Here is a 13,461-nt window from a genome sequence, read left to right as displayed (position 1 = left end):
CATCCCTCCTTAGCCATTTTGCACTTCCTGTCAATATCATTTTTGACACGTTTGTATTCCTTTTTGCTTGCATCATTTACTGCATTTTTATATTTTCTCCTTTCATCAATTAAATTCAATATGTCTTCTGTTACCCAAGGGTTTCTACTGGCCCTCGTCCTTTTACCTATTTGATCCTCTGCTGCCTTCACTATTTCATCCCTCAAAGCTACCCATTCTTCTTCTACTGTATTTCTTTCCCCCATTCCTGTCACTTGTTCCCTGATGCTCTCCCTGAAACTCTGTACAACATCTGGTTCTTTCAGTTTATCCAGGTCCCATCTCCTTAAATTCCCACCTTTTTGCAGTTTCTTCAGTTTTAATCTACAGTTCATAACCAATAGATTGTGGTCAGAGTCCACATCTGCTCCTGGAAATGTCTTACAATTTAAGACCTGGTTCCTAAATCTCTGTCTTACCATTATATAATCTATCTGATACCTTTTAGTATCTCCAGGCTTCTTCCATGTATACAACCTTCTTTCATGATTCTCGAACCAAGTGTTAGCTATGATTAAGTTATGCTCTGCTCAAAATTCTACCAGGCGGCTTCCTCTCTCATTTCTTAGCCCCAATCCATATTCACCTACTATGTTTCCTTCTCTCCCTTTTCCTACAATCGAATTCCAGTCACCCATGACTATTAAATTTTCATCTCCCTTCACTACCTGAATAGTTTCTTTTATCTCATCATACATTTCATCAATTTCTTCATCATCTGCAGAGCTAGTTGGCATATAAACTTGTGCTACTGTAGTAGACGTGGGGTTCGTGTCTATCTTGGCCACAATAATGGGTTCACTATGCTGTTTGTAGTAGCTTACCCATACTCCTATTTTTTTATTCATTATTAAACCTACTCCTGCATTACCCCTATTTGATTTTGTATTTATAACCCTGTAGTCACCTGACCAGAAGTCTTGTTCCTCCTGCCACCGAACTTCACTAATTCCCACTATATCTAACTTTAACCTATCCATTTTCCTTTTTAAATTTTCTAACCTACCTGTCCAATTAAGGGATCTGACATTCCACGCTCCAATCTGTAGAACGCCAGTTTTCTTTCTCCTGATAACAACGTCCTCTTGAGTAGTCCCCGCCCAGAGATCCGAATGGGGGACTGTTTTACCTCTGGAATGTTTTACCCAAGAGGACGCCATCATCATTTAATCATACAGTAAAGCTGCATGCCCTCGGGAAAAATAACTGCATCATCATATACAAAATTAATATTGAAGTCACCACATATAACTAATGTTGTGGTACTTCCTATGAAGTGAATCAAGAACCCTCTCTAGCTTGAGCAGAAATGCTCTGAAGTCAGAGTTACGGGACGTATAAACAATAACAAACAGAAGTTTAGTTTCACTAAATTCAACTGCCTCAGCACAACATTCAAATATCTGTTCAGTTCAGTGCCGTGATAAGTCTGTGGACTCAAATGGAATACTGTTTTTTACGTACATGGCCACTCCCCCACCCCGCAAGGAACTCCTTGAAAAACAGCAGCTAATCTGTATCCTGGTAAATAAAGCCTCTGAATTGTCAAATTATTTAAGTGGTGCTCCGATATACTAATAATTTCAGAGTTAAAATCTATAAGTAGTTCACTAACTTTATCTCTAATACCTCTTACATTTTGATGAAATATGCTAATTCCTTCTCTACTTGAAAACATGACTTCCTCTGAAGGTTAGCCCTTACTTAGAGGGAGTTCTTTTAAGCTGGTATACCTATCAGCTCACTTCAATCTGATGATGATGAAATGCTGAGGACAATACAAACACCCAGCCCCCAGGCAGAGAAAATCTTCAACCCAGGTAGGAGCCGAACCCGGGACCCCGTGATCCAGAGGCAGCTATGCTAGCCACTAGACGATGAGCTGCAGATGAGCTACCCAGTGCAGATGTGCAGTATACCAGAAACACCACCTCACCTCAGATCCTTATTAAAGTTTTCTTTATATTCAAGTCTGAATCTTTTGGTAACACCTTGAAAGGGATTAATTAATGAAATTAACCCCTTCATTATAAAACTATACTACCTTTTTTGTAACTGAACAACAATTTTGTAAACTTGTGCGAAGTTTGGAAATACTAGTCTCAGCCAATATCCTATTACATTTGCCTCCTTGTGAGTGCTAACTATTGCAATTTTAGTCTATCTTCTCATACTGGCTTGATTTGCCATCACTATGCTATAAATGTAGTTTGACTGGCAAACATTCAGTCCTTAATCAAGAACTTGACATACCACATTAGTATACTGTGGAGCACCACTACTTTATTACTTCAATCACCAAGTCATAGGTACCTAACAACCTTTTATATACTGCCAGCTTTAGTGCACGGAATAAACCACTACATCCTTCTGTCAATTCTTGACTTTAAAACAGTGAAAAGATTTGTTTGCCCCATTGCAGCATGTTGTGTTGCTATCTTTTAGGCAGATGGACTTGTGCAACCCAGCACCGCATGCTCTTCCCTTTCAGCAATGTTCGAACAATGGGACAAGTTGTTGTACACCCCTCTCCAGACAGTCATATTAGCTGACATAAGCTTATCTATACTGAAAGAAGAAATAGCAATGCACTTCTCATAAGACATCAAGCCAAATCGGAATGCTTCGTACTCTTTGTAATATCAACCAGGTGCTTGTCGGGACCCAAGAACAACTGCAAATTATTTCAGGCGCCGCACCACTCCATCGCACCAAGTGAGCCTGGCTAAAGACACTGTTCATTACCTCCAAACAAGCCAATGCTGAACATTGGATTAAAGTCCTCCAGTACTGTCTTTTGCTGCTAAAAATCGTGAGACACTCGTCCACCAGCACGTGTGACTTTCACATATCATTAGATAACCTTCTGGCCGCTACCAGTCCAATCTGGGGTGTTGCTACTGAGGTGGTACAACAATATGACAAACTTTAGAACTCAGTTCAATGTGAAATAGTCACTGTATGCAGGAAATTATTGAACCTGACTGCTACCCTGGAAGTAATCAAAACATTACAGATCCTGCTATACGCATGCGACACTAGTTACATGTTAACACTTTACAGTCTATCATTCAGCTGGGATTAGGATGGAGGCTCAGCACCAACCTATGACCCTCCAAAATCTTTTTGCAAACATTAACAAACAATTACTTTCATTTATCAGCTCCTATCCAGATGATCCCCCCACGTGGGAATCAACTCTGTCATCCTACTGCACAGCAGCTGGGGTACAATTGTCATGGTCTCTAGATTGGTTAAATGTGCTAATCTCACTGCCTGTCACTTGTGCAAACCATGAATTTGAATGTTACCATCTTCATCCTTTCCGAGTTGCACGAGCAGCTGGGCAGAAATACGTCCTCTGGCAAACCGAGGACATTTTGACTGTCAGTAAAGACTGCCAGGTGCTCTTGGATGTGCCACTTAATAAATTTCAATCTTGCATTCACACCAAAAACTACATGTGTTCCACCCTAGCCCTTAGCATTGGTGCAAATAACTGTGCAATTGCACTATTTTTAGAGGAAACTAAAGTACCTCCTTGCCCCTGTACTGTTGTTATGATAAAGAAATGCTGGTTTGTCTCTGTTAACAGTTTACTGTGCTCTGTGGCACAACCCACAATAGTGGCCTTACTTTGCTATAACAACACATTTATGGTGTGAAGTTTTTGGATTACTTTGGTTGGTAGGTAGTGGACTACTGTTTAACAGTTCCACCTACGACATAGTCACACCCACCAAGAAACTATCTGCCCATCTAACATATGCACATAGTGTTAGTATCAAGTCTTTTCTGCTTTTCCTGCCTGAAGCCGCCCGAGAGCTGCTCACCCTGACAGCCTTCCCGTACTGCCAGATAGTACCAACACTCGTCTCCTGGAGTCTGTCAAAGACTTATTAGCTCAGGAATGAGAACAACTTATCCTTGGTTGTGCAATGCCCCATGATGATGACTGGAACACTAAGAGTTACAAACCCCAAGTAGTTATTACTAACGCTGCAGCTGTTCCTCTAATGTTAATCGTTGCCTGTTTCATGATATGGAGCCTACACACACAAGGTCGTCGTAGATGTAGTAAAAAGCAACATCAACCAATACCTGAGCAGCAGCCATCTGGTGAATATAATGTGTGACACATTTTGGAACATGGTACCTTTCAGGCATGCCCCCCCCCTCCCCCCCTCTCCACCCATCTAGTTTAGGATTTAGAAATTAAAGTTCAAATGGCTCTGAGCACTATGGGACTTAACACTTAACATCTATGGTCATCAGTCCCCTAGAACTTAGAACTACTTAAACCTAACTAACCTAAGGACATCACACAACACCCAGTCATCACGAGGCAGAGAAAATCCCTGACCCCGCCGGGAATCGAACACGGGAATCCGGGCGCGGGAAGCGAGAACGCTACCGCACGACCACAAGCTGCGGACTAGAAATTAAAGTGTTCACAACAGTTGGCAGTTGGTTATTTTTCTCTTAAACAAATTATTTGCATTTTTATGTACTGTATACTGGAGAATTGTTTTAACTAAATGTAACGGAATGTAGTAATATGAGATTACTCACAAACTATTTTATATTCTGGACATCTGCAGCTGTTGAAAGGGATGATGTTACGAAGAATTCCGCTAACAGCTGATAAAACTGTTGTTTATTGAAAAAACAACCGATTTCACAGCCTAAAGCTGCATCATCAGGTGCAACCTACACGGTAAGAAGTAAAGTACAGTGTGACCACATTTTGAGGATATTAAAATTAATAAGGGAATGCATTTTCTTACCGTAATATTGAAAACATCCACTGAATAGTAAATTTTTACTAGGAGCAATGGATATGCATATGATCTTTTAACATTGTGAGTATATTATAGATATTACTTTTAATATCTGCAAAATGTGGTCACTCTGTATTTTGCTTTTTATCATTAGATTGCACCTGATGATGTGGCTTTAGGCCACGAAACCAGTTGTGTGTTTTATAAACAACAATTTTGCCAGCTGTCAGTGAAATTCTTCCTAACATTACAGGAGTACTGTTCTGTACCTTATCAATTCCCAATAGAATAGCGTCCTATACCGGGAGTAGAATTCAGTTAATAGCTACTAATATCGAATACCATTCTAATGTAAAAGAATAATTGACCCCCTAACTTGTCAAATGCTAACCGTTACTATAAACACTCTGTGTCACAATTATCTATAACCCCCCTCCCTCGTACTGACGCCTCCCATGAGCCTCTACTGATGCGCCCCTGTGATTGAGTGTTCCATTCCCCTGCCAGCTGCAAGGCCAGATTGCCACACTTGCTGGATTTCCTATGGTAGTGTCCACACTGTTGGTTACTGTCACTCCCCCACTGCTGCATCCAGGAATTGCCAATGTACCAACTCAGCTGCTTCCAGCTCCCACCTCCATCGGATCCGTCCATCGTCACTTTCCTGGCACTACCTCCATTCGAACGGTGTCACATCAGCACAACAATACAGAGAGCACCCTCCAATAGAATAAGCATAGTAAATGGTAGCAACTTGTCCAAAGGAGCCCTTAACCTTTTGCTACCAATTGATGTTATTACATTCATTTCTGACCCGTAAAACGGCTCCTGTGGAAGAGGGAGAAGTTCGCGAGGTGAGTAGTCAGACTGAGCAGAATATCTAAAGGGTTGAGGTATTTTTTCAAAACATTTTGTTCCATTCTGTTTTACAATTCTGGTATAATGTTCTGTGATGAAACAATGGCCCGATCTGGACTCATGCGTACTGAAAGTTACTCGAAGTGCTCCTACTTGTGTTCACTTTATGTGGATAGTGTTTCCACAGTAGGTACTGCTGGCAGGGGTGCTAAACTGAAAGCACTGCTGATCACGGGATGCCTAAAGATGCCTCTCTATTAGCCAAGAGGAAAGCTGGAAATTGTCACAGTGGGGCTTCAGAACAGGTCGGTGAGGAGCGTTCCTAAAATATGGTCACTGTCTCGTCCACCAGCTCTCCTCCCAGCTAGACATATTTCCTACCTCATCTCTTAGGGTACCATGCCCTCAGTCTGGCAGTGATGCCGTAGCACACATCACCTGTCTCTCATAACATTAGAGCTTGGAGACTATAAACTCCAAGTGTGACAGTTAAAATTTATTGTTATAATTTTCGTGTCCAGAAATCTCCTAAAACACCCATATGCCCATATTCCACCTCCATCCTAACTTGGCCGTCACTGCACACCGTCACCTTACTCAGTTCTGAAATTTGGACGATCATGTACGGCACAGACATAGTACGTACTTTTTGCACTGAAAAGGGACTGTCCGCAGCTCGTGGTCGTGCGGTAGCGTTCTCGCTTCCCGCGCCTGGGTTCGATTCCTGGCGGGGTCGGGGATTTTCTCTGCCTCGTGATGACTGGGTGTTGTGTGATGTCCTTAGGTTAGTTAGGTTTAAGTAGTTCTGAGTTCTAGGGGACTGATGACCATAGATGTTAAGTCCCATAGTGCTCAGAGCCATTTGAACCATTTGAAAAGGGACTGAATTTTCAATGTTTCCAAAAATCACAATGCTACAGTCACAAATAAATACCTCAAAATTTAATCTTTAGAGTTCTTTTTAATTATTAACCTGAGTTTTCAATATGAGTTTAAGAATGCCTTTCAAAAAAATTATCAACTCAGTACTTTCCCAAATTGTCTTTTAAATGTTCACCTTGTATGTGCTTGAATGTGTTATGTTGAATACATTTCAATCTGCTACATGTTGACTGAAATATTCTGTACATGCATTGTTTTGTTTGTTCTGAAGTGAGAGAACTTAGTATTGAAATAATGTTAGACAAAGTTCATGACAAAGGTGTGCATGGTTTTGAGTTCAGTTGGTCATATTGATTCTGGACATCAGTTCTGTCCCATGACAATCATGTTTTGGTGTGCAACATTACATAAGTGCATACAGAAAGGGAACAGAACACTGATAATATTTTTTTTTGTGTCTGTATTATTCTTTGGAATGTAGAGTGTTGTGACAGATCGATCTGTAGCATAGCCCAAGTTCTAGGTTAGGTTGAAAGCTGACAGTTTGGTTGTGATTTGGTGAAACCAACAAATGTGAATATGAAATCTGAGTTATGGTGACATACTTATCTGTAGCATAGACCAAGGTGTAGGTTAGGCTGAAGGGAACAGTGTGGTTCCGAGTTGGCATAGCGCTACCAAAGGCTTCTGTTCAGTCAATGAGTAGTACGATAGCTTCTTATGGAATCATGTCCATTGGCTTTGCCAACTCACAATCAAATTATCATCTTTCAATCTAACCTAGACTTTGGGCTACACAGGAAATCAGGCTGTCACCAAAAATTTTATTAAAAATAGAAAGAATATTATCAAATAAATATTGAAATAAACATTCTCAGTGATATCTTTTATCACCAGATACAGGTTCTGTGATGTCACACATCCTTTGCTGTGCTTGGCTGATAAAGGAAATGAAGTAAGTGCCATGTTGGATTATGTGCTTATAGAGCTTTAGTGCTGCACATTGTTGTTTTCATATTTATATGTTTTTAGTACAAAAATATGCAGGTTAACTGATACACCACATTGAAGATTTCTCCAAAATGCCTCAGTATGCAGTGTTTAATACTATATAAAGCTTCATAATCTACTTCTAAACTATGTACAATGATCACTTAGTAAACACTGTGCTAATAAAGCAGATGAATACTTTTATCTGGAATACAAAAATTGGAATCTGAATGTAGTTCTACAAACAGATGAGGAACATGCACGGATGAGCCAGACAAGGAACAGTTCAAGACTATTCAGCTAGAATGCTTTAGGGAAATAATGGATATTCACAGAACAACAATTTCCTTTAGATACCCCTCCTTCACCACTATTATCATAACTCTATACACACAAGCCAAAGGAAATACATAAGTATTTTCTCTGTGATAAATATGTAATCAGGAAAACTTCTATGGTAAAAGCAATAGCTAATAAATCAAACAAGACTCACCAATGTTGCAAATTATAAAATTCTGATGGTAGCTACTAGTCACCAGGACACCACCAATTTTCACAGTACTGCCCACATATATATCATTTGGCCACTTCAGTCTCAAATTGAGGTTCTAAGCAGAATAAACAACATGAAGTTAGAATGACAACAGCACATTTTTTTTTCTGAGACAAGTACATAAAGGGTAAACAAACACAACTACATTCAGAAATTCCACTTATACTTTAAACTGGTGAGCCATAACATTATGAACACTTTTCTACCATGTGAATCAGCACAACTAGGCTACAAGGAGGGTGTGTAACATGATGCATAATATATGTCACATTTAACAGGAATGTAACAAAAAACATTGACTCTGGGTGCACAGAAGGGGGAAAGTTGCTGATTTAAATTATTTCAACCAATGGTGAACAGCAGTGGCACAACTGCTGGAAATAGTATCACAGAAACAAGCTCATTCAATGTTCGGATGCTGCCATCTTTAGTGTCTACCACAAATGGATGAATGAGAGTTCAACTATTAACAGACAAGAGACCAATAAGACATTCATATCTGATGAAACACTGCAGGTGTCGAAGACTTGCTCACTGTGTAAACCAGAACACTCAATGATTTATGGAGTATATGGCAGTGTAATACAATGCTAAGGATTTATTTATTTATTGCAACATGTGTTTTGAGGCATATTATTCCACCACACATTGTAGCAAATGGACCAATGTGTGTGATCTACTTTTGACCTAAAAACTTTGGTTACGGTTGCAGTGCTCATGACAATGACATATGGCAATTTAGAAAAACTGAAATAATAATGCTGAATCCCACTCCTGTTATATTACATTGATGGACAAGTAAACATACCCTGTGTTCTGGAACATCCACTCAAAATTTACATAACAACATAAACATGAAGTCAAATTGTTGCAGTATATTCAAATGCACCGCCCTGTGACATAAGCTCACTGTAGAAGTCAACAAAAAAGAAAAAGAAATATTAATTTCCTGATCAACTGCAACTTTTACTTTTTTAAAGTTTATGTAATAAGCACCTCCAACAGAATCAGCATGGTTTTCTGAAACAAAGGACATGTGAAATTATACAGATATGAGTTGTAGATACTTGATTGTTTTAATTTTGGAAGTGCTTGAGACAATTAGAGACCATTAGTTAATCAATGACATATGCACCAGAGGAATATTTGATCCGGTTTGTTGAGGTGTAGCAATACACATCACTCATAGGGAATCTCACAGAAGCTTTCTTACCACACACTTTCGTATTCTGAGAATAACATACGTAGATTCTTGAGTGAGCTGGATTTTGAAGCCATGTGCATACGCTGAAAAACGATTCAATATTTGATACATTACAATGAATGATTAAAGATAGCTCTAATAACCCAGCCATTGTGAAACTTTGTATAAACCTGTCTAAAGATGATAGTTAACAATAGTATGAACTTCAGCTTCTTATGCTAAGTAATTTTTGATGTACAAACATTTACCTAAACACTCACAATTCATAGCTTTCTTTGACAAATAATTTGCTGATATGTTAATGTATTTTGCATAGAGATCAGTGAAGAATGTTAAGTAAACATGTTATCCTTAAATAACGAAATAAACAACATTTTAACAAAGAGACTATAATTTAATTAAAAAATCAATTTCAGACTGTTATTATTATTTCTGCTGGATAATGTTATCTTCATATTTTACTGTCTGAGTGAATAAGGGAATGACTGTGGCATATACGTGAAGTATGGCTTATTGACATTGAGAATAACTAAGTGTGAGCAAGTGTGGGACTCTGACTGTGTAGCCTTAGCACGAGTTACATGCACAGTAGAAAATAATAATTATAAAGCAGCCAGTTATTGGTGTTTTAGAAATTTAAAACTTACTTCACTCCTCCAGGGGATTAGATATGGAGTTAATTTAATTTTATTTGCTTTTTGGGGCTGTGTTATTTTGTAACTTCATGTAAAGTGATTTAAGAATGAGGAATGGTCCAAAGAGTGAGAGTACTAGGATATGTGAATCGAAATACAAACCTGAATGGCTACTGTGTTATTTGGCGAATCAGAGAAGAGATCTTTAGGCCTCTTTGGTACTGGGAGCTCTAGGCATATTCATTAAGATTGAGTAATAGTTGTTTGCGAAGAATTTGATTCACTGGTAAAAGTTTATCATCATTCGTAGATCACGGCTATGGAAATTTCAAACTTCTCAGTGAAGACTGAGATTTTCTTTCGGAGGGTATAAATTCCACGTGGCGTGCTGCACTATCATAACTGTGAACTTTCAGAGTTCAAAAGTTATGCCTGCATAGTACTGAAGCGAGCATCAAAAACTACTGAACACCATGCGTCTTTTTAACCGTTTATTAATTGATGAACAAACTGTGTTACAATGGACTCGGTGAAAAATGTGTGTATACTAAGAGAAAATACAGAAAAAATGCTTTAATTCAAGGACTTTTCTTTATTTAACAGTTACAGCCAGGCCTGGTATACTTAACTCACTCAGAGGGTAAGAGACTGTGAAATATATCTGTACATCCTGTTGAACATGTAGTGCAACTAATTTGTTTACTGCTTTTCTCAGGTGAGGAATGCTATGTCACTTCAGGGCATGCTGTACTTCTGAAGAGCTCACTAATGTCAGGAGTTTTTATGTCAGGAGGAAGTCAGAAAAAAAACCGAACCAGCACAATGTGACAGGATCAATGACTTCTTGCTTTGTAGAACTAAATCTGAAGTTATGTATATATTGTTGAAATCTATTGTAACATTTGAGATGCCTCAGGGAAGTGTACTATGACCCCTGCCATTTACAGCATACATAAAAGAGTCAGTAAATGATGTCAACAGCTCTCTAGTAATGTTTGCAGATGCTGATGTCATTTATAGACGGGTGACAGCTCATGATAAATGTTGAGGCATTTAGCAAGAATTGTCGCAGAGCTCCATTTTACGTGGTAACTGACAAGATCTGCACAACTTATGGCATGTCTATAAATGTGTTATAAATCCATCTTTCTCATTTGAACAGGATAGTCAATAACAAGAATGCTGAACAGCTCATAAAGGCTACTACTAAAATTTCCACACACATACGAGATGGAATTCGATGACGACGAAGATAGAATTTTCCACAAATAATTCTCCTCAAAATTAAGCATATTTGTATTAACTTTTGTTTGGCTATCATCATGTGAACAAACAACTGTGTAAAGGTCTTTATTTTCTTGGCAGATCTTATTGTCAGTTAGTGACTTGACTAATTGCTTCTGTTACACATTATACTCCATTAACATTGCAAATATAACCCCTACAGTAGTTACAAACATCATACGGGCAAACAGGCATGAAAGCTGCTGTATCTATCATAACTTTTCACATCAGAAACTACCTGCGGAATTATAGCATCACAATCATCAGTCATGCCTTTTGCCGCTGAGCAGTGTGTCAGCAGTGCGCAAGTAGCAGCAAGTGGCTTATTTAGTGTTCATGTAAGTGTAATAGTCAAGTTGAAAATTTGTATGAGTGTTCTTAGCGCACTTGTTTAGTTAAATCCGTCAAATCATTGTGTAGTTTCGTAATTAGCAGAGGCAGATTTGCATTTTAATTACTGTGACATGTAAAGTCGCGTAGTCGTCTGGGGTCCGGACGGGGGTTTGTCGGGGACGGCCAGCTAGTCCCACACATCCCCCGATCGGACTACGGCTGTGGCTGCCCGGGATACTGAACACATTGAGGCTGACCCATCACCCGTGGTAGAGTGGGAGGTCGTCTCGAGGTGTGGCAGGGGGCGAAAGACATTCTGGAGGGCTGAACAGAAGGCCTCTCCAGCTTGTCTGACGAACCGGTTTCAGGCTCTGTCTCTGGCTGATACTGATCTTCGGCCGGACATGACTGCTTGTCCTGTTCCAGAGGTTGCCCCTCAGTCAGCAAGATCCGGGCAGTCGCAGAGGGTGGGCTTACTGGTATTTGGGAGCTCCGTCAGGCACGTAATGGGGCCCCTTAGGGATATGGCTGCCATGTGCATACCAGGGGGAGTCATTCCAGATGTAGAAAGGGTCCTTCCAGATGCCATGAAGGGTACAGGGTGCACCCATCTGCAGGTGGTCGCTCATGTCGGCAGCAATGATGTGTGTCATTATGGATCAGAGGAAATCCTCTCTGGCTTCCGGCAGCTATCTGATTTGATGAAGACTGCCAGTCTCGCTAGCAGGATGAAAGCTGAGTTCACCATCTGCAGCATCATCGACAGGACTGACTGCAGACCTTTGGTACAGAGCTGAGTGGATTGTCTGAATCAGAGGCTGACACGGTCCTGCGACCGTGTGGGCAGCAGATTCCTTACTAGCGCCATAGGGTGGTGGGGTTTCGGGTCTCACTGGATAGGTCAGGAGTCCACTACACACAGCAGGCGGCTACACGGGTAACAGGGGTTGTGTGGCGAGGACTGGGCGGTTTTGTAGGTTAGATGACCGAGGGCATGTTCAGAAAGGGCAACAGCCTCAAAGGGTGCGGGGCAAAGTCAGGACACGCGGGGACCAAGCAGCAATCGGAGTTGTAATTGTAAACTGTCGAAGCTGCATTGGTAAAGTAACGGACCTTCAAGCGCAGATAGAAAGCACTGAAGCTAAAATCGTTATAGGTACGGTAAACTGGCTAAAGCCAGAGATAAATTTTGCCAAAATTTTTACAAAGGCACAGACGGTGTTTAGAAAGGATAGATTGCATGCAACCGGTGGTGGCGTGTTTGTTGCTGTTAGTAGTAGCATTTCTGTAGTGAAATATGAGTGGATAGTTCCTGTGAACTATTATGGGTGGAGGTTATACTCAACAACCGAGCTAGGTTAATAAATGGCTCCTTTTACCGACCTCCTGCCTCAGCAGCATTAGTGGCAGAACAACTGAGAGAAAATTTGGAATACATTGCACATAAATTTTCTCAGCATATTATAGTCTTAGGTGGAGATTTCAATTTACCAGATATAGACTGGGACACTCAGATGTTTAGGACGGGTGGTATGGACAGAGCATCGAGTGACATTATACTGAGTGCACAATCCGAAAATTACCTCGAGCAATTAAACAGAGAACCAATTCGTGGAGATAACATCCTGGACCTACTGATAACAAACAGACCCGAACTTTTCGACTCTGTATGTGCAGAACAGGGAATCAGTGATCATAAGGCCGTACAAGTTTATATGCCAACTAGCTCTGGAGATGAAGAAATGTATGATGAAATAAAAGAAATTATTCAGATAGTGAAGGGAGACGAAAATTTAATAGTCATTGGTGACTGGAATTCGGTTGTAGGAAAAGGGAGAGAAGGAAACGTAGTAGGTGAATATGGATTGGGGCTAAGAAATGAAAGAGGAAGCAGCCTGGTAG

The 13,461-nt window shown here is 40.1% G+C and overlaps 1 protein-coding gene across 4 annotated transcripts in view; it reads right to left on the bottom strand.

Annotated features, from left to right (window-relative positions):
- LOC126249056 (biotin--protein ligase) overlaps positions 1–13,461 on the bottom strand; it is a 399,528-nt gene that overhangs the window by 35,417 nt on the left and 350,650 nt on the right. For all 4 annotated transcript variants that reach the window (XM_049950694.1, XM_049950692.1, XM_049950691.1 and 1 more), the window contains one exon: positions 8,044–8,158. In XM_049950694.1, coding sequence (XP_049806651.1) covers positions 8,044–8,158 — 115 coding nt within the window. The remainder of the gene's footprint in view (positions 1–8,043; positions 8,159–13,461) is intronic.

The sequence above is a fragment of the Schistocerca nitens genome, chromosome 3 (genome assembly GCF_023898315.1).
Source record: "Schistocerca nitens isolate TAMUIC-IGC-003100 chromosome 3, iqSchNite1.1, whole genome shotgun sequence".
Taxonomy (NCBI): Eukaryota; Metazoa; Arthropoda; class Insecta; order Orthoptera; family Acrididae; genus Schistocerca; species Schistocerca nitens.
This window is presented reverse-complemented; position numbering and strand designations above follow the sequence as displayed.